Below are 23,218 nucleotides of genomic sequence, written 5' to 3' on the forward strand. Positions count from 1 at the left end.
GAGTCAGAAAAGCTGATATTTACAAGAAAACTTTCTTACATAGTGCAGATTCAAGTTTGTTCAAATCACGGCCCCCGGGGGGTAGGATGGGGCCACAAGTGGGGAGGGGGGATCAAAGTTTTACATACAAATATAGGAAAAAGCTTTAAATATCTTCTTCTCAAGAACCATTGGGCCAAAGAAGTTGACATTTACATGAAAGCTTTCTGATATAGTGTAGATTCAAGTTTGCAAAGGGTAGTTTGGGCCATAATAAGGACTAAGGTTTTACATGCAAATATATATGGAAAGTCTTCAGATATGGGCCAAGGTGACTCAGGTGAGCGATGTGGCCCATGGGCCTTTTGTTTAACTTTGTAATAATTCACAATTGTTTAAACCTATGAAGGAATTAGGAATAAGGGGGGGGGGTGAACATTTGATTATAAGGGTGCAATGATCAACCGTGAGATGGTATATGATTGGATTCACGATACTTTACACTCTACTGTGGTTCGGTATTCTCGGTCCACAGTAATTTGAGCTGCATGTCCTATTTGAGTTTAAAATTATGTTGCAAAAATGGCTTCCAGTAATGGAAAATGTGGTGCCGACCGTGTCACTGAATTATTGCTCCCACTGCGACCTATAAATCTGGGAGCATTTTAAATTCTGTGCAAAGGAAGAAACCAGTAGATCATGTTGCTGTTTTGATCTTTTTAAAGAAAGACATGCAGTTGTATTTGTAAAGTGCATCTAAATGATACCAATAGCAGTGTAATACGCAACTTCCGAGATATCAGCTCTTCTGTGATGGAGGTACGTTCAGTGTTCTGTTGAACGCTTGAGTGGGTACAAGATGTATACATATACTATAGACTAGCTATGTAAATACGGATAAAAGTAATGAAAGTGTAAATTCTGTTTATATCAGCCGTTGGTATACATTAAACTGACCATATCAAGAACAATATTTGTTTGAATTAGGCAATCAAATTAAATATGAAATTATTTTGTTATTTCCTCCTCTGCACGAGTGATATTTTAATCAAAGAAAAATGGTGATTATCGATTTTTGTTTGAGCTATTTTATTATCAAATACTAATAAACTTACTAATATTGAGTGTCCCTACAGTTTGGGTGGTTGCATAATGTCTGATAATCGGCCTTTAGGCAATATATGAAGGCAGCGATAAGCATTTGTACCCACCGCGTGTGGAAGATAAATATGTTTTGCGTCTCACTGTGCGTAAGAGTTCCACAAAGGGAAAGAACTATTGGGCAACTCGGAAATAACGTATTGTTCCGATTCCCCTTCAAAACCTTTTTGAACAGTTCTTGAATTATCCAGAACCTTTCACGAATTGCTCTTGAACAATTATTCTAGAACATGCTTAAACTGTAACTCGCAGTTCTTGAACTTTTTAGAGGGTGTTCCTGAAATAACAAATGAGACAAGACTTTAACATTTCAGGAACAGTACCTGAAGTCAAGATGTTCAAGAACATGGAATTTTTAAGGACTGATTAACAAGAACCAATGAAAAACTTAAAAATGTTCTTGAACTGATCAAGAACCGAGGTGGTCTTTTAAAATAAATCTGGTAATTTCCTGAAATGTTAAATTCTTGTCTCATTGGTTATTTCAGGAACAGTTCAGGTAATATGCATGAACAAATTAAAGACTGTTTATGGAACAGCTAGTTCATGAACACCAAATTAGGATCATGATATGAACTGCACAAGAACGTTCTTGAATAATTCTGGTAAATTCCTGAAATGTTAGATGATTGTCTCATGTGATCTTTCAGGAACATGCAGTTCTGGTAATTAAAATGCATGAACAAACTAAGGACAGTTCATGAACATGTTATAAGAACATTTCAAGAATTAAATGGGTATTGGACTTTACCAAAACAAGTACTACAAAGCACATACTTTAATTCCTGTGAAATGTAATATTTATGTTATATCCTTATAAACTTTCAGAGTTATGAATTAAATTAAGCTCCGTAAACAATTGAACAGATCATATTTCATCACTGAAAATTGATGAAACCAGACATCTATAACCACAGAAGTTGAATCTTTCACTTATTCAGTATTTGGAAACAACTATCAGTTTCATCCACAACAACTCAATTATCAGTTTCATCCATTTTTCATGTAATGCTGTACTCACAAACACATGTCAGTCTCAATAGGCTCACTTGGGTTTAATTCAGGGCATGGATTGGATAAAGTGTTGTTCTTCGTTTAAACTTTAATAAACTGATTTTGGAAATATTCACATTTACCTGTATCTGACTTTCACGAAGAACAGGCAACACTCTGAAAAAAATATACAATTTGAATTATAATAATAAAAAAAAAATACCAAAGACTAGCTATGTTTACACACTGCTCAACATCGGAGGAATATCAACTGGTCCAGTACAATCTCTATATTTAGCTATACAGATTGATAAAACTATAAATATGAAATAGTCTATTAGCATGATTATATTTAGCTACTTCAAACCTATTATCAAATAGATTTCTAAAAGCATAAAAATCGAATTTCACCAAGTAAATTAAGTTTTTAGCCGAGTTTCGTAGCAAATCTCGGCTTTTAAATTGGCGAAGGATGGGTGTCCAGTCGGGCGGGCGGCGTCCACAATTAGCTTGTCCGGTCTCTAACTTTCATACTTTTTGGTGCATCTTTGTGAGACTTACATAAAAATATATCATGATCACATCCAAAAGCAGAAGGTTCCTATTTATTTTGAGGTCAAAGGTCAAGGTAGTTAGAATAATCTAACTGTGTCTTGGAACAAGCCCTAATCGGGTCCGTAGGACATTATCATTTTAACGATAGAACATTCTATCTAAGGTCAAGGTGACTTTGTCACTAAATGCCCTAGATTTGAGCTTGTCTGGTCTCTAACTTTCATACTACTAGGGGCATCTTTGTGAAACTTACATAACATGATCACATCCAAAAGAGGAAGGTTCCTATTTATTTTGAGTCAAAAGGGCAAAAGTCAAGGTCACTTTGTCACTAAATGCCAGAGATTTGAGCTTGTCCAGTCTTAACTTTCATACTACTTGGTGCGTCTTTGTCAGACTTGCATATTTTTGATCACATCCAAAAGAGGAAGGTTCCTATTTATTTTGAGGTCAAAAGGTCAAGGTCTCTTTTTCACTATATACTGTAGATTTGAGCTTGCCTCTAACTTATGTACATGCATGTACTTGCTGGTGCATGTTTATCAGACTTTAAATCCTGATGGCATTCAAGATTCATGTTGCTTTTGAAATCCAAAGACCAAAGGTCAAGGTCATTATCACACTAAATACCTATTGCAGCCATTCAAAGCTTCATACTTATAAATTATGTTAAATACGTGCATGTTTTTTTTTTTCGTGAATGCAAGCGTGCATAATTTTCCAAACTGCAACTCGGCCATACGCATCTTTGATGCGTTTTAGCGATTTCTTGTTTAATCCTAGTGTGAGTAAACTCCCTACAACACACTGTAAACAAAAGAAATATATATTCATGAACTACATTCCTTTGGAAGATTTTTAATTCAAAATTGTCAAATATGCTACCCTTATAATTTAATCAATGTAGAATAAAAGTAAATGAGGATCAACATAATATTGAGTGGCAATCAGATTCCACAATGTGAAGTCATATAAGAATTAAAGAAATTATAAGAATCAAATCAAAATAAGTTGAAATAATCTAATATACAAGATCCTAACTCTAATTTATGATGCCTTAGTAAACTGTAAGTGAGGGTCCAGTCCCTGTCTAGAACAAGATTGACAGTCTATAAAATACACTGTAAATTGCTTACCTATATATATATCCATGGGATGTTGGCGTGTCATGCTTCATATAGCTGTTACATTTAAATGAACTCAATTTACGGTGCATATATAAGAGTCATAAAATCCTGTGAAGATTTCAGAGATCTGCTCTGGTATACAGTTTAGATTATTTCATTGTGTGAGTAACATATATACACATGTATTTGGACAAAATGTTAATCTGTAAATCATATCAATGAAAAAAGGAAACTTTAAGGTGAATTATACAAAAGCCCAGGAGGCTCATTTGAGATTCGAAATTCAAAATACAAGATCAGAAATTCAGAATACGAGATTTGAATTTCGAAATTCAAAATTCAAATTAACCAATCAAAATGTAGGTCACAATAGATTAAAGGGTAGAGGGTACATGCATATAAAGTTAAAATATGACAGAAAACTTGTTATTCTTCTGATATGTTTACCAAACATTTACAATGAAACATTTCTTTTAATTTTGAAATTTATACATGTCTATTACAGCTATAGTATTTACCAAATAATTAGTACAGTAAGCTTGTCAAAATTTACAGGGATATGAAACTGTTCCAAAATCCATTGTTCAGCATCACACCACAGTTCCTTTATTTTAAAGAATTACTTAAGAACAATTTAATTCTCAAACTATTCTTTATTTGTTCAAAAACAGTTCAATATTATTTTTAAAATTTTGGAGTTTGTGAACAGTTCTTTATAGGTTCCTAAGTGATGATAAAAGTTCTTGAAAAGATTGTTGAACAGTTCTGGAACCGTTCAAGAAGTTTGAGTATAGTTCAAGAACACAAGAACAATTTTTTTGTGGGGGTCAATTATTATTATTCATAGCATCATTGAATTATCGTGATACATATGGTATCATCATTAGTCTGTATTATGATATATATCATATCATGAAGCAAGCGTATCGTTGCACCCTAATCTGATCGTATAACTCTTAATTGTTATTGAAAAAAAATCAATCAATGAAACAGTTTACGTAATTTCAGAGTTACTGTCACAATTTAAGCCACATCACTTGTGATTTTCAGGGAAAAGTTTGATACAATATGTCAATTACTATTTAGAAGCAACTCAGTCAAGGTCTAACCTCTTGCATCATCATGGTGAACTGAAAATAGAGTCATATTTTATATACATAGGCTCTTTATGGCAAGGCCTTATTTTCAAGACGTTTAATTGACCTTGTGATTGAACTTGACCTTAAAGTTAATAGCAAGGCCAAGGTAACTCAGATCCATGATTTGGTCCATGGGACTCTTTGTTACTAAAACAATTATACTCTATCAGTGTGCTTCATCTTATGAAATCTTGACCAGTCAAGCTATGGTTCTTGTTTAGTGTGCAGAACTTTCCCTTTTCATGCTGTTACCTTATAGAGTTTGCAACTCTGCCATTTTTCATGCAATTATGATGCAAATTATATTTTGTTGTTTAAAGTATCATGATAACATGCTAATTTAGTTAATTTTTTAATTGAAGATTTGGAGAATTAATGGAACAGAATTGCAAGTGAAAGATTTGTCTGGATTTAAGGGGAAAGAGTTAGACTGGAAATCTGATATGGTACATGTTGAGAATAATGGACAAATTGAAAATGTCAAAATTAACTGTCACCTGCCTTATCAGTCATATAGGAAGAAAGCAAGCTCATTTTGGATGGATATTCCTCATCATGAAGCAAAAATAAGAAAAAAGAGACCAAAAGACAAATTTCCAATGTCAAAACTTCGATGGAAAAATATGAACTCAATTTTGAAAGTTCAGCAAGTCAAAGACAACAGAAAGAAAAAGAAGAGGAAAAAACCCAATGTTGTCTCAAACCATGATTTTGATAAATACAGCTCATTGACATTGGTAAGTCAGACTTTTCATGCTGTAGTTTATGGTCATGCACAACATTTCTAAAATTTCTATGCATCTGTAATTGGGGGCATGTAGTGCTTGGTCTGTCTGTATGTATGTTTATGTGTAAAAACCTTGGCCTAGCTTAAGCTTAACTTTTGAATAGATGGTGATAGGACTTTTATATTTTACATGGCTGTGTGTTCCTTTCTTTTTGTACCAAACTTTTTGACCTTGCAACCTTTACCTTGGAGTTTGACCTATTTTTGAAAAACTTTATAACCTTGGTTATAACTTTTGAATCTTTCATATATCACATGGAATACCTTGTGACAAGACTTTCCTTAGGGAAGCATACTTACTTTGCTGCCATATGTGAGGCATCAGTGTTTCTTGTTTCGAAATGAAAAATATATATACCAGTATATTGTGATCAGGATGATATGGATTTGCTCGAGGAATCGACCCATAGCAAGATTCAAAATGCCGGGGGAAAAGTTATCAATTTGTGGTCATATTTTTGTCTATATATGCACTCAAATATCTCCAAATCATGAAGTTTCTGAATTTTACTGTATACTTTTCTTTAAATTAGATCTATTTAGCAAATAACACCGTTTTCTCACATTGTAGTAAATTTTGACAGCATTAGCTTTTCAAAGAGCATGATGGCAGTTGTGCCCATGGACAAATTGAACATTTTCAGATTTGTGAATTGCAGATTCATTATCACAATGAAATTTTCATGGGCATACGCACCACTGCTGTGACAGTGAAAATGTCAAAACAGCCCTCAAGTCCCCGAAAATTGTTGTTGTAACGTATGTCCTAAATTTAACATCAAAAGGATCATATCTACCGTGGTGCAATTAACCGATGTAGGACCTTTTTGCGTGAATTAAGGCCCCATTGACTGCGATTGTTTTTTATGCCCCCCTTCAAAGAAGAGGGTCATATTGTTCTGCACCTGTTAGTCGGTTGGTATGTTGGTCGGTCGGTAGACCACATGTTGTCTGCTCAATATCTTGAGAACCATTCACTTGATCATAATGATATTTCATATGTGGGTTAGTTATGAGTTGAAGAGGATCCCTATTGTTTTTCAGGTCAAAAGGTCAAGGGTCAGTCTACTCTGGACATAGGAATATACTGTCCGCTCAATATCTTGAGATCCCTTTGCTTGACAGACATCAAACTTGGTTCACTGGTACATCTACAGGAGAAGATGATCCCTATTGATTTTGAGGTCACATGGTCAAAGGTCAAACGGGACATAATAATATACTGTCCGCTCAATATCTTGAGAACCCTTTGCTTGACAGACATCAAACTTAGTACATTGGTACATCTTCAGGAGATGATGTACCGTTTGACGTACTTTTGTTGCATTACTGAATATGTTGTTTTCAGCATAAGTGTAGCTCTTGTACTTACAGTTTTTATCTGACTATGTGAGCAAGGAAACAAGTATGAACATAATAGTGCATAGATCTCTTGTTCTGAAAATAGAAAAAGATTTCTTTTTTTTAGTTCAAATAACTGACATTTTCTTGTTGCATATTAAAGGACGAGTTCAACATATTTCTCAAGAAAGTGGAGGCAGAGGTACAAATGTGTGTTCAGGTATTTCAAACATTACACAATTTTGAAAATTATATGCTCAACATGAATATTGCTATTTTTGATGGTTACTCACAAGGGAAATGTTTTAAGGGGACTCATTTACACCAAAATTTTATTTAATGTGTGGCTTGTTAATTTTATTTGCAGTTTTGTATTGAAAAACATTGATCCTGTTTTTTCTTCAGAAGTTCAACATGTTTCATACTGATTGTTAAGCCATTCTTGGCACACTGATTCTGACTACGGATAACTGTTTACATTTATCAAGATAAAGAGCTCACAGTCGGTGTGACCACTTGACTTGGGATGCTTACTCCTCCTAGGCACCTGATCCCACCTCTGGTGTGTCCAGGGGTCCATTTTCCCCCAATTCCCTGTTTTGCAATGCTTATAGGAGTTGTGAGATTAATCATTGTTCATTGTCTTCATGCTCACCTTTCATTGGTAAAAATTTACTACTAATTAACTCTCATGTGAAAATTACTTTTAAGTATCAAATGAGCCTTTAGAGTGTATTGCTTACTATATGAAATCATAGAATATGTTGGTAATTTAAAATTGCCCAAAGCTTTAAAGGGACTGATTTACGATTTTCCTCCAAACTTTGTATTTCACTTTAAATAATCAAAATCTACAGTCTAATATGTTTTAGAAGGTTTCACAAAAAATTATTAAGGTTATTCATCATGACGGAAGCTCATTATAGAGAGTTTATTATTTGTTTTGGATACAAAGATTAAGGTGTGTTATTGTTTACGAGTTTTCAAAATAAATGGATGTTGATCCAAGTTTATTATATATATCACATCTCAAGTATCCTTTAGGTAAAATGTGTCATTTAAAAGTTAAAATTTGTAATACGCCGGTTTCGAGATACGTCCGAGTTATTTCCCTTTGGAGAACTCTCGTACATAGTAAGGCGCTAAAGAATTTGTTCACATGCGGGAGTGAGACAGATATTCATCACAATGTAAGTGAATGTACTCAGTAAGTTTCTCATACGCTGTTTGATAACCCGAATTTGACTGATACACAAACTAAGTAAGTGATAAGTATTTAGGAAGTAATTAAATAGATAGAATTCTTATCCTATCACGTTATTTCGTTCGTCATAAGTACCATATCCAAGATATTTCTTGCAAATATGATATTGTTTGTATGTTTTCATTTCGGTAAACCATTTCTTTCGATAGTATTTAGTATTTCCCACATTTACATATTTAAAGAGAAGCCACTTTTAATTCATTTCATCGTCTTCCTCGTTGGCTGTATATCCACTCTGTCCCACTTAGGCATTCAAAGTTCCACTAAATGCACCTCCTATACAAAAGATTTCGTATCTCGAAACTGGCGTATTGTACAAAATACAGTTGCTTTGAATTACAAAATTAACGTTTCACTGGTTGGTTTGTTTACATAAAAAGACTTGAGTCTTTGTTTACATACCACAAATTCAAAGCTAAGATATTGCTCTTATCCTTACATTCAGACAGTCCAAATTTTGGTTGTCAACATTAAATGAGCTATATTTTTAGCCGAGTTGCAATGAAGTTGAACTCGGCTATTGGTTTGGTGATGCGGGCTGGCGGTTGGGCGTCAACAATTGGTTTCTGGATGATGCATGTAACTTAAAAAGTTTACAATCTAATCAAATGAAACATTGATATATTGTTGGGTACCAGGTAAGGAAGACCCCTATTGATTTTGGAGAAAATAGGTCAAAGGTCAAGGTCACAGTGACCGAAAATAGATTTAAAATACCAATAAATTTTGGTTTCCGAAGGATAACTCGAAATTTTTTTAATTTGAATCAAATGAAACTTGGATATATTGTTGGATATCAGCAAAGCAAGGCCCCTATTGATTTTAAAGAAAAAGGTCAAAGGTCAAGGTCACAGTGACCGAAAATAGATTCAAAACTTCAGACAAATATGGTTTCTGGACAGTAACTCGAAAAGTTTAAAACTGAAATTAGTTCTTCACAATTATAAATATGCCACATCATTCCTGACTTTACAATGTATCCCATGCAACTCGGCTCATGCACCCCTGGGTGCATACCTTGATTTTTAATTTTTAACATCACAAATGAAAATTTTCTTTCAAAAAACGTTTCACAACTTGTAATTGATATAACCATGTAGAATAATAATTAACCTTCTACTAAATTTATGCCTTTGGATATAATGTAAAATTGCAAAGCATAACTAGTAAGAATATTTTGCAACTTACCTTATTTTCCAATTGTGGAAACCCACACACCCATATACATAATGCACACAAAGTTAGGGTCTTCTGTGGCCGAGTGGTTAGAGCATTGGGCTCAAAATCACACGACCTCTCACCTCTGGTCGGCGGGAGTTTGAATCCCACTCGCGTCGGTAAGTGAGAAAGTTTCCCAGTTTACTTTCGGGAGGTCAGTGGTCTCTTCCCAGGTACATTGTATCTAGGTTCTCTCTTCCACCAATAAAATACTGGGCGCCACCATATAACTGAAAAATTGTAAAGTGTGTATCAATCAATCAATCAATCACACAAAATTAATAGACATTTGCCTTTAAAATCAATTTCTTGATGTGATAGAAGGGTCACTTGCATATCATATTTATTAGGCCTGCTTTAAAGATATGTTAGATGGTGATTGCATTGTTTTCACCAAGAAATGAAATAGAATGAAAGATATTAGGTTTATTAATGATAAAAACAACGGTAACACTATAAAGTAATCCATGAAAGGCAAAAATAACGAACAGTGATCAATTGAAGTTTGATATCTTTACAGGGGAAGACAACTGCAGTTGAAATTGGACGTAATATAGAGGATTCTAAAGGAAATTGTTCAAAGGAATTAAAAAACCCAGAAACTGCTCAGTGTCTTTGTGAAGACCAACAAAAGCACATTCATTACCATGAAATTCCACTTTGTCTGTGGTATAGACAAAAAATGACTGTTATGGAGATTGATTCAAAACAAAATTCCTTATTTAACTTGAAAGAAAAAATAAGGACAGAATTTGGAATTCCAGCTAAATTAAAGTTACTGATGTACAAGGGAAAGGATATGCAAAGGACAGCTAGTTCAATCAACTTTCAGCCATACGATAACATTTTTGTCTCAATTAAGGGTAGAGGTGGAATGCAAGAACCCTTGACTGGTAAGCCAATCCAGAAGTAAAAAGATTTTTAACATAAAAATGTAATGAAATCACTTAGTTCCAACATACATATTACATTTACAAATTATCTCCTGTAAGAAAAAGAATGTCATTTTATTAATTCAATGTTTCAAATTGAGGTATTATAAATTATTTCTTTGGGTCTTCCGCAAATCTAAGTAAGAAAATGAATGAAGTCTAGTATGAACCATTCTGGGCGAAAAATACTAGACCGACGCCCGATTTCTAGTAAAATTTCTGTCATACTTGTAGCATTTTTTCTGCACTAGCCCGATCTCGGACTAGTATAATTTTTTCTTTAAAAGAATATATATATATATATATATATATATATATATATATATATATATTATACTTATAATCACTAGGCCAGAAGAGCTGAAATTTACCTGAAAGCTTCCTGACATATTGCAGATTCAAGTTTGTTCAACTCATGGGCCCCGGTGGTTGGATGGGGGCCACAATAGGGGATCAAAGTTTTACATACAAATAAATAGGAAAAATCTTTAAAAATCTTCTTCTCAAGATCCACTGAGCCACAAAAGCTGATTTTTACATGAAAAGTTTCTGACATAGTGCAGATTCAAGTTTGTTCAAATCGTGGCCCCCGGGAGTAGGATGGGGCCACAAGGGGTGGATCAAAGTTTTACATACATATATATAGGGAAAAACTTTAAAAATCTTCTTCTCAAGAACCACTAAGCCAGAAAAGCTGAGATTTACATGAAAGCTTCCTGACATAATGCAGATTCAAGTTTGTTGCAATAATGGGCCCCGGGGGTTGGATGGGGCCACAAGGGGTGGATCAAAGTTTTACATACAAATATATAGGGAAAAACTTTAAAAATCTTCTTCTCAAGAACCACTAAGCCAGAAAAGCTGAGATTTACATGAAAGCTTCCTGACATAATGCAGATTCAAGTTTGTTGCAATAATGGGCCCCAGGGGTTGGATGGGGCCACAATAGGGGATCAAAGTTTTACATACAAATATTTAGGAAAAATCCTCTTCTCAATAACCACTGAGTCAGAAAAGCTGATATTTACAAGAAAACTTTCTGACATAGTGCAGATTCAAGTTTGTTCAAATCATGCCCCCCCCCCCCCCCCCCCCCCCCCCCCGTAGGGAAAATCTTCTTCTCAAGAACCATTGGCCCAAAGAAGTTGACATTTACATGAAAGTTTTCTGATGTGTATATTCAAGTGTGCAAAAAATCGTGGCCTCAAGGGGTAGTTGGGGGCCATAATAGGGACTAAGGTTTTACATGCAAATATGTCTGGAACGTCTTCAGATATGGGCCAAGGTGACTCGGTTGAGCGATGTGGTCCATGGGCCTCTTGTTTAAAGCCTTTCGAAAATCAGTGTATGCACTTTTGAGGGCAGTGAAGTTTTAAGAATGCATCTTGTTTTAAATATACTGTTGCTGAAAATAAGTAAGAACAGGAAATTTTTTCTAGATTTCATAGCCCATGGAAGTAGTGATACTTGTTACAATCAGAGATTTGGGGCATATAGTTTTTTGTCCGCTGTTTGCAAAAAACTTTAATCTTGGGTCATAACATTTGAATGGATGATCTTGGCCATAACATTTTAATGGATGATGATAGGGTTTTCATATTTGACATGAGTATTCCTTGTGACAAGACCTTTCTTTTGGTACCAACGTTTTTTTTATCTCATGACCTTGACCTTTTGGTTTGATTTACTTTTGAAAAATTTTAAATATCGCCATCTTTGCTGCCATATGGGAACCATCACTGTTTTACAAACACATCTTGTTTTATTTGTATCAAGTGTTTTAATGTTTTGTTTCAGGTGTGACTACAGGTAGCTCAGAAAGAGATGTTGAGCAGTGGTTATAGAAAGAAGTTGGTATAAATGATGTGGTGTTGGAAAAGTTTAGTATTCTTACTGATTTGGATGGACAAACATTATTTTCTTATGATATAGGCGACATAGAGTCCTTTATATTAGATACAGAACTACCAGTTGGACTTGCAAGAAAAATCTTAGGTTTTAGGGATAAAATCAATGAAGGAATTTCAAATCCATTAATGAATTATACAGCAGAGGAAATTTCAGGATTCATTAAGAGAATTCTGACAGTGAATGATCAAACTATCAGTCATTTATGTCAGTGTATTGTCGACAGACACATCGATGGGTATGTGTTTTTCAGTTACATTGATGAAAAACAGTTTCAATACGACTTCAGAGATTTAAATATAAAAGGAATGTACTTCAAAAAAATTATTTTAAAACGCAATGAAGAATTTAGTATTCCACATGGTGGGCAAAAAGCAACTCAGTTGAAAACTACTTGTTCAGAAGAGTTGACAGAAGAAGAAAATTTACTATTAAAACCAGTTCAGGAAGAAAACTGTACTGCTGAACAAGTTAGTGAAGCAATGGATTACCCTGTTCCAGATGCTTTCGCCGACGATTCTACCAAAAGTGATTATGAACGTACTCTGTGCTGTTTACTTCGATTAAACAAAGTGCAGGAAAGCAATTGCAAGCCATGCAAATTACGTATCCTCCATGGAGGATGGACAAATGTGAATGAACTCGAGAAAAATTTTGTTTTCTTTTTATTAAGTTGTGAAGATGAATTCACAGAAAAGCAACAACAAAGTGGTCTTTGGAAACAAATTGGCAAAAATATGGACCAATGGCTAAATCTACTTCCACCAAGCAAAAGGGATATGTTTACAGAGAGTAGACAATCAGGCGTGTATAATTATAACAAGAAAAAAAAAGTACAGCTCCCAGCGCAATGTAAACTTGCATTTGTTATGGATAAGGAACTTTCTGCTATATTAAAATTTGAGACCGCTATTCTTTTGGTTAGTAGAAGTCTTCTACAAAAGCAGTGTGGAGGATTCATGACACCTTTATCAAAACATCCAAAAAAACCAAGTAGTTTTCCATTTTCCTTTCATTCTTCAGAAGAATACTATATTTTCAATCCAGAAGACTATTCAGATGGGTTTATTAAAGAAACTGTACCAACAACATGCAGTGAACAACGGTCTTCAGTTAGCAATAGTAAATTAGTTCATCTAAGCAGTGAGGAATTTCCAGTAAATATTAGTAATACTGTTGAAAAAGTACCGGAAACCAGAATGCCAGATGATAGAATGAAGGACTTTCATCATTCAGGTCATAGAATTGTTGAAAGTAACCCTAATTTATACCAAAGGGAAAATGAGAACCCTATTTTGTATCAAAGGGAAACTGAGGACCCAATTTTGAATCAAAGGGGAAATGAGGAAAATCAACAATCTTCATCAAAAACTGTTGCGAAAAAGCATGTAAAGAAATCATTAGGAACAGGACAAGAAGTTTGTATTCAGATTCCAAGAGATTTCAAGAAAAATTCTGAATATGTAGTGTATCATGCAGGAAAAATTTTCCACCAACCAGAGAATGATGGAACGTTATCAACAAGGTGTATAGAATTTAAATCGTTTTTCTCTTGTGTAAATAAAACAAAGGAAGCAAGACTCATTAAATTTCAAAAGGAAGTCTTAAGATTTGCTTGTGGTTGTCTCAATGCACGAAAAAATGGAACCATTTATTTTGGAGTAGCAGATTCTGTTCAGAACATTGACGATGAAGAGTACAAACATGGTGAAATTGTTGGTTTTGAAATTAGTGAGATTGGATATGATACTAGATCAAAATATACAGATGCACTGCTAGATGGAATATCAAGATGCTTTATGAGCGAGAATGTGGCTATTGTTAAAAAATGTGTATCCAACCCAATATTTGTAAAAGTAGTAATAACTGGTGAACAGATTTGTCGTTATGTGATGGAAGTAGATGTAGAACCATCATCCTATAGATGCAGAGAATATCATTTTAAAGTAAATTTGAAGAACATCAAAAATTTATCCAACAAATCAATAGAAAATAAACATTTGCTTTATTTGAGAAGCGGGTCATCAACAGAGCGTCTTATAAATGAACGAGAACAACTTTTTTATCAAAGCAGAATTACTAGAAAATGTGAAAGAGAGAAAGTTATTTGAAAACCAACAAAAAAAATGAAAATTTGCCAAAAATGGAACCGTTGGCCTCAAAATTGGAGCGACTTCTAACAAGAGGGACGTATAACTTTGATAAACGATTATGGCCAATCCTTGTGTTAGGAAAACCCATGGACGAACAGAAAATGAATGAGAAATGGACAGAAAGTATCTCTTTTATCAAACGAATTCAATTCACTGCTGTGTTTGATTTTGATGAGATGTCTGATAAAAATGGCCTTTGTAACATGTACCGAAATCCTGAAAGATCTACTCTACAAACAGAACGTTTGTTCAATGAAAATGCTGGAAACTTACAAGAACTAGCTAACAAGTTAGGCTTACCATATGATGTCAAGACAGTGTGGATATTTGCCAATGGACGAAGTGATTACTTCGAAGAGAAACCACACTTGAGCAGATCTGGTTGGCATGTATCTTATTCGGCTGGTGTTTGTGATGCTGTCTCATTTTTCAATCAAAACTTTGTAATTCCTAAAGGAAGAGCAGTGATATTAGTTCTCCTTTTTTCAAATGACTATGATGGATTGATTGATACATTTAATGAAATAACAAGAAATTTTGGTTGGGGACCACTTGTTATCATTGCAGAACATCAACGAAGTTTTGATGATTTTACTGATATAATACAACAAGAATCTAAAGGAGATAAGGAACAACTGGAAAAAGTATCAATCATAGGGATGCCATGGGAGCACATAAACAGTACAATAACATCATTGACGGGATATGATGAAAAGATGAATTGTATGTTGCCATGTTCGTCAGGGGCACTTGTGCATGTTAATGAAAGATTTATAGATAGTTTAGATAACTAAAGTATATTGAGTGCCAATCAGTGTGAGAACAAAAAATTCAAAAACATTAAAGATCGGAAACAATTTGCTCGAGAACAAGAATTACAATTTTACAAAGGCAAACATGTGACATGGTGGAATTTCTATTTTGAAAACCATGTCTGTGAAAGACATAAATTCCATCATTTACAAGAAAGAGCTCAAGATCTGCTACTTCATGCAAAAGAAGAAACACGAAAAATAGTCACATTTACTATTGCACATGAACCAGGAGCAGGGGCAACAACCCTCGGACATAAACTTTTGTGGCATTTCCGACGCAAGTACAGATGCTGTGTGATTCAAAAAATATCAGAAACGACCATTTCGCATATATATTCACTATGGCAGTACATGGAAAATAACACAGATGAATCACTACCACAGCCTGTTGTCCTCTTATTGGATGACATTCAAACTGAACTTTCATTAACTGATTTTACAAGACTTCTTAACTTAGAATTTAGAAAGCGCGGTTTGAATAAAGGCATGGGTTGTCTTCTGATGATATGTCAGAGGGAGGAAAAATTAACTGATTATGATTATGAAAGTCAGAATGTATTCTTTCTTAGACAGGAACTTAGCCATAAGGAAAAGACATGGTTTGCAGAGAAATTTGATGAGTTAGAGCAAACTGGAAGAGAACTAGATGACTATAATCCCAAACATTTAATATCATTCATGATAATGCGATCCGAGTTTAATCCTGAGTACATCAAAAACACTATCGAACACTTAATTTCTACCATTGATCACTCCTCTAATGAATACAAGTTAATGAAATATGTTTCTTTTCTGGCAACATATGCGCCTTTAACAAGACGAGAAGTGAAAGTGTTTGTTCCGCTGGAATGTTGTGATGAGTTAATGGGAAGTAAGGTGTGTTTCTGGGAAGATCGTTTGTCAAGCCCTCTGAGAATTTTATTAATCATAGAAGAAAAAGAGCAATCTAGTGGACGACAAGTTCGAATAGCACACCCAAGCCTTGGCAAAATACTTATAATAGAAATCATGAAACGTGAAAAAGCACAACTGGCCGACATTGCCAAGGAATTTCTCAATTGTTCTTTACTTCAAAGTACATCATATGGAAGAAATTTTCTGGTAGATTTTACTTTGGAAATGCTAAAGCGGAGGAAGAAGGAAGAGTATGATGATGAGAAAACCACACAATTTAGTCCTTTAATTCTGGAGATAATCAGTGAATCTGAAGATAATTTTGGAAAAGCTGCTGAAATATTACAGTTAGGTTTCAACAAATTCAAAGATTATATGTTAGCACAAGCTTTAGCTCGGTTATATTCAAAATGGAAGCGATATGATGAGGCTATACGATGGGCCAAAGAAGCTGTTGATTTATCTTCAAAACACTCTTTATCATATATCCTTCATACTTATGGCCTTGTTCTGCGAGAGAAATTTAGACATTTGACAAATTCAAAATTTTTTCAGCCAAAAGATGCAATTGAAAATTTAGAGCTTATTTTAGAGTCTTTGGAAGTATTTCTTCACGCCCAAAGAAAACGGGATGATGAGACCGGCACGCAAAAATTACTCTACCCATTCCATGATGCTATTTACACCATAAACGAAATAACAAGGTTTTTGGTGGAAAACATTAAATGTTCCATGGATGAAAGTGATATCGTACAGTATCTCAAAGACAAGGATTTCATTCCAGAGGAAATATCAAACGTATGGAGAAAGTTTCATCAAAGATTGAAAGGAATGAAAGAACAAGGTCATAATGGTTTTAAAGTCTTAGAAGATAACATTTGTTTTAATACCACATTTTATGCACCAGAAGAAGCATTTCGGTACAATTCAAATAAATTGAAGGAACACAGATTCTATCGAAGTTTCCACTATGGACATGAGCGGTTGTTGGAAAATTTCACTAAAATATATGGAGAACACGAAATTGATCATCAGTTAGAAAGTGCAGATCAAAGAAGCCGGGATGAATTTCACAGAGGAAGGTTATGGACACTAAAAGGAAATTCATACATGAACATTTTTAATCATATAAAGAATTGTGGGAACAAACATCTAGCAAGACAAATTACAGACAAGTTAATAACAATCAAAAAACATATCATGGCTATTGAAGGTAAAGATTCAAATGATCTTGCAAACGAAATTTGTGTAAATGTTGCTTTGGGAATAATGGGCGGTCAACATCGTGATTCCGAAAGTGATATACTTAAAACCTGTCAGAAGATAATCTCTGCAAGCAGTGAGAAGGTATATTTAGCATACTTTTTCATTAGTATGCTTTTGTGGCCTAGTGGTGAAAGAAAAGTATTTTATGATGATTCACTGTTACAAAGATCACTTTCATATTTAAAAAGAAATTTCAAGCAACAGAAGTACAAGTCAAATGTACAAAAAAGTTCTCATGTAAAGGAGGAACGTAATATCTCTCAACCAACACCACAGTTTTTTCTTGCAAAGGGTAAAGGAATAAAATCTTTGTGTCATCGGTGGGAAATTTTTGTACGGGAGAATCCTGACTCTCAGTTTGATAATTCTTTATGGGACCATATTAAAACGAAAGAAAAACTCCGGCGTTTATGCGGAACAACCACAACTAGCAGTGATGGTTCAAGTACATACATTGTTTTTAAAAATAAGCATGGTGAACCAATTAGAATAAGTAAAATAAGGGGAACAAACAAAGGATACGAATCAGAAGAGGAAGTGTCATTTTACTTAGGATTTAGTATTGCAGGACCTATTGCATATAATGTCAAGTTAATGCGATATGAACAACAATCACATGGAGCTTTTAGCCAACGAGAACTATTATTGACCACTAATTCAAAAGTAGAAGAATTTATGAAAAGCAGCAAAGAAGACCTACAAAATATGCTTTTAAAGATCAGAGGGTTAGAGGGGAAAAGACCAGGCTACTTGAAAGAGCGAGAGGTTTGAAATAATTCTATATACATTTTATGCACTGTACTAAAATTGATATTTGATTCTGTTTTTAGGTTACCATAGTAAAGTAACTCAGGTGATTTATTTTAATCGGTTTTTAGCTCACATACGCCCAATGATCAAGTAAACTTCTCCGTCATCTGCGTCATTGTTAACTTTCTTCTCTATACCTTAAGACTAGGGTCATCAAACTTGGTGCACATTTTTCGAATTATCAAACAAAGAATTAAGCTGATTGTTTTTCAAGGTCAGATATTAAGGTCAAATTTACGTCCAACGCCTGTGCGTATACTACAACTGGAATTTTTTCTTGATTCACAAATTGTGACATTTGACAGTGTTTTTAGTATGTTAACATCAGTTTAATCCATGATCAATTACCATGAGGGATCATTTGTAAAGGATAATAAAAATACTGAGTACTTACCACTTGGCTTTTATAAGTGGAAAATATTTAATTCGTTGTTTTTAAGGGATCTAAGTGTTGAAAATGTAAATATGTATCATGCATGTGATGTCTTTCATCAATATACAACTTTTGGGGCATTAGTGTTTTAAGAACACATTTATCTATGAGTTACAAGTAAGGGGATTCAAATTGGTCACACTCTTTTCAGATGGGAGATGATCATGGAATAATGAGGTCATGGTAGCATATTTTAAAATTTTTCTCAAAAACCACTCGCTTTGATAAGTTAAATTTATGTACAAACATCTTCAGGTAGTGCAGATTCAAGTTTCATAAAATCTTGACTGCAATGTGTAGGATAGGACCACAATATGGTATCAATGTTTTGTTTTCGAATATAAACACAATTTAGGACAATTCTTTTAGATATGTTTCTGACGTTTATAGTCATATTAAAATTAAAGCAAGCATATTCGTGTAGTGCAGTCAAGTTTGTTCAATTTGTAGTGCCAAGAGGTTGCATGAAATCACAATAATGGATCAGCTTTACATGAGAACATATTATCAAAAGTTTTTATGCCCCTGAGATCAAAGATCGGGGGGGCATATTGTTTTTGTCCTGTCTGTCATTCTGTCTGAAACTTTAACCTTGCTAATAACCTTTGAACAGTTAGTGATAGAGCTTTGATATTTCACATGAGTATTCCTTGTGACAAGACCTTTGCGTGGGTACCAGCATTTTGGACCCCTTGACCTTGGAGTTTGACCTACTTTTTGAAAACTTTAACCTTGCTAATAACCTTTGAACAATTAGTGATAGAGCTTTGATATTTCACATGAGTATTCCTTGTGACAAGACCTTTGCGTGGGTACCAACATTTTGGACCCCTTGACCTTGGAGTTTGACCTACTTTTTGAAAACTTTAACCTTGCTAATAACCTTTGAACAATTAGTGATAGAGCTTTGATATTTCACATGAGTATTCCTTGTGACAAGACCTTTGCGTGGGTACCAACATTTTGGACCCCTTGACCTTGGAGTTTGACCTACTTTTTGAAAACTTTAACCTTGCTAATAACCTTTGAACAATTAGTGATAGAGCTTTGATATTTCACATGAGTATTCCTTGTGACAAGACCTTTCCGTGGGTACCAACATTTTGGACCCCTTGACCTTGGAATTTGACCTACTTTTTGAAAACTTTAACCTTGCTAATAACCTTTGAACAATTAGTGATAGAGCTTTGATATTTCACATGAGTATTCCTTGTTACAAGATATTTTCGTTGGTATTGAACCTTTTGACCTTGACATTTGACCTACTCTAAATTATTTTTACATTGGTCATAACTTGTAAATGGTAAATGTTAGAGCTTTCATATTGTACATGAGCATTTCTTTTGACAAGATCTTTCTACTGGTACCAAGATATTTGCCCTTGTGACCTTGGCCATCTTCGGAATTGGCCATTATCGGGGGCATTTGTGTTTCACAAACACATCTTGTTTTTTTTTTTTTTAAATCATCTTATGAATGGTCAATTTGATTAATCGTGTTAATAGGCAGGGATCCTCAGGTAATTCTGATTAATATATTTAAATCAATGGCTCTAAGGGTAGGGTGGGGTCACAATAAGGGTAGATTGAGAGTATTACATGGGAATACACTGTATATCAGGAAACAAATGCTTTAAAATCTTCTCAAGAGTAGTATGTTTAGTGATATTAGTATGCAAGCATTCTCAGGTAGTTCAGATTCAAGTTTATTCAAATGTTGGCCTCAGGAAGGGAGAAGAGGGCGGGGAGGTACGATGAAGTCTCAATGGTTTAGGGTGGGGCTAAAATCAAGGATAAAATTTCATATGATACTTGAATATAGGTCATTATAAGACATCCCTATGTTTTGTGGATTCAAGTTGTGTTAAATCGTGGTCCCATTTGGCTTAGATGCATGGTTTCATGATATGGGTTAGATTTTTTGGATGAGAATAAAGAGGGTAAACAATCTTAAAATTTTCTAATTAAGAACAGTGGGACCAGATTGCTTGATGTGAGCATTGTGACCTATGGGCCTCTTGTATTTATTTGCAGAAACAGCTTATAAGAGATAAAGATGATATCAAAGAAGCATTAGATCGACTGGAGATGATGAGTGGAGAAATGGATCTTTCTCTAATAGATTGATACATGTACACCGCTTCACTAAGGATGATATAGATATGGACCAAAAGGCTACCTGTTCGGATATAGTTGTACAATTATATTGTGATTGTCTATCATCAGAACTATGTGTTTATCTGTCATATTTGTAGAATGTCCTCAGTGTCAGCATAGTGATTTTCTGTAAATGATCATTATTCATGTACTAATATTTAGGTCACCTGAGTCAAGTGAGCTGACCTATCGAACTGGTCTGTGTCCATCGTCGTCTGTCATGTTAACAAATAACAATTAACCTTTTAAACTTCTTGATAACTATCGTTCTAATTCTTTTAAAATGTTATGAAGCATTTGTAAGACAAGGGGACATAAACTGTAAATTTGGAGACTCTCACATCCCTGGGGCCGGACAAAAATTGACCAGTTTTCAAATACGTGTTCTCTACAAAAACACATGTAAGAAAAACTAAATGCATAGTGATGTATCGTTCTACCAAAGTTGTAAATTTCATGATCTCTGGGGTAAAGTTTCTGTCTCCGGGTAGGACAAACCTTGATATATTTAGTACATATGTGTAAAACATTTAAAAAGTATCTTTAATGTTATTGACCTAAAAAGATATTTAGGAAGAGTAGGTAGTCCTTTATCAAAATTGTAAATTTTATGATCCTAGGGGGTAAGGATTTAATGGTTCCAGGGTGGAAATTATTTTTGGTGATTTATCTCTTTTTGAGGACATTAAAGTTTTCAGAACATATTAAAGATTCCATAGTCCTCAGTACTAGTGATGCGTTAACTAATACTCTGGTGACCGATACGGCGTGTGGGTCTCTTGTTCAGTACATGATGCTAATGTGTATACCCTATCAACTGGGTTTTCAGCAAGATTATTACATTTTAACAATTGTAGTCAAATATACGATGCAAAATCTCAGAAATTGGCATAGGTATGAAAACACATTGTTAAGCCGTTCTTGGCACACTGATTTTGACTGCGAATAACTTCGTTTACCTGATCAGGATATAGGGCTCACGGCGGGTGTGACCGGTCAACAGGGGATGCTTACTTCTCCTAGGCACCTGCCCCCACCTCTATACAAAATAGATAATTGGGCAAAAGCGCACCCCTGGACACACCAGCGGTGGGATCAGGTGCTTAGGATGAGCAACCGGGATATCCCCTGTCAACCGGTCACATCCGCCGTGTGCCATATATCGTGATCAGGTAAACGGAGTTATACGTAGTCAAAATCAGTGACAAGAACGGTCTAATAATTGGTATGAAACACGCCAGACAACATTTGACCCAATGATAAGTTGTATTGACAAACTAGATCGTTATAACGACCATAGAATTTGCGAAATGCAGACTGTAATCGAGACTTGAAATCCCTGTACCATAACCTTGTTTATCAGTAGCTTGCCTCGACTTAAAAACTGACCATACGCAGAACAAGCTCTTGCGTATTGAATCAGTTGAAAGATATAAACACCATATGTAAATGATAATGGAATATTGCTACATGAATATGGGAAGTTGACGATGGAGAAGCTGAAATTATTCCGTTTGTCATCAAGTTGAGTGTTCAGTTTGCCGTTAATGTCTACTTTCAATAAAATATCTTAAGTATGAAGCAGAAGTGGACAACTCTTTTGTGTCTTTTATTTCAAGCTCGCAGGAATATATCGAATCGACATATGAATAAAAGTTATTAATGTTAATTGATAAAACGTCGATATATCTAAATGTGAAATTGAAAACCACAGCAAGAGATTTTTTTGTTCTCGCGTAGAATTTTTTTTTTTTTTAATAAATTCTACTTCATATGAATATAAAAACAGGTAAACTACAAAGGAGGACAATTCGTGCCCTGGGAATTCTAATAGACTGCTAGAAGACTTGATCACCGAAGACCACGAACATATTGTCAATAAGGAACTAGAAATAGCATATATTTTATTTCAACTTCAGAGTGCTTGCTCGTGAAATCGGAGTGATTTTTAACAACGTAGTTTTTTGGATGACTGATCACTAGATGCAAGGTGAAGATAACGAACAATGATCAAGCTCATAACTCCTATAAGCAATACAAAATAGATAGTTCGGCAAACACGGACCCCTGGACACACCAGAGGTGGGATTAGGTGCCTCGGAGGAGTAAGCATCCCCTGTTGACCGTTCACACCCGCCGTGAGCCCTATATCCTGATCAGGTAAACGGAGTTATTCGCAGTCAAAATCAGTGTACCAAGAACGGCTTAACAATTGGTATGAAACGTCAGACAGCATTTGACCCAATGCGAGGTTGTATTGACGAACTAGATCGTTATAACGACCATA

The 23,218-nt window shown here is 34.7% G+C and overlaps 2 protein-coding genes across 3 annotated transcripts in view; both read left to right on the plus strand.

Moving 5' to 3' along the window:
• The window catches only part of LOC125660309 (uncharacterized), a 50,548-nt gene extending 32,277 nt beyond the window's left edge, over positions 1 to 18,271 (plus strand). For both annotated transcript variants that reach the window (XM_056150028.1, XM_056150026.1), the window contains exons 4-7: positions 5,317 to 5,691; positions 7,246 to 7,302; positions 10,085 to 10,457; positions 12,294 to 18,271. In XM_056150028.1, coding sequence (XP_056006003.1) covers positions 5,317 to 5,691; positions 7,246 to 7,302; positions 10,085 to 10,457; positions 12,294 to 12,340 — 852 coding nt within the window. In that variant the 3' untranslated portion in view covers positions 12,341 to 18,271. The remainder of the gene's footprint in view (positions 1 to 5,316; positions 5,692 to 7,245; positions 7,303 to 10,084; positions 10,458 to 12,293) is intronic.
• LOC130050313 (sterile alpha motif domain-containing protein 9-like) lies at positions 15,724 to 21,192 on the plus strand. Its single transcript, XM_056150024.1, has 2 exons — positions 15,724 to 18,297; positions 20,809 to 21,192. The coding sequence occupies exons 1-2, from the start codon at positions 15,724 to 15,726 to the stop codon at positions 20,899 to 20,901; spliced, it is 2,667 nt and encodes an 888-aa protein (XP_056005999.1). The 3' UTR covers positions 20,902 to 21,192.
• Positions 21,193 to 23,218: the final 2,026 nt, after the last annotated feature.

The sequence above is a fragment of the Ostrea edulis genome, chromosome 9 (assembly GCF_947568905.1).
Source record: "Ostrea edulis chromosome 9, xbOstEdul1.1, whole genome shotgun sequence".
Taxonomy (NCBI): Eukaryota; Metazoa; Mollusca; class Bivalvia; order Ostreida; family Ostreidae; genus Ostrea; species Ostrea edulis.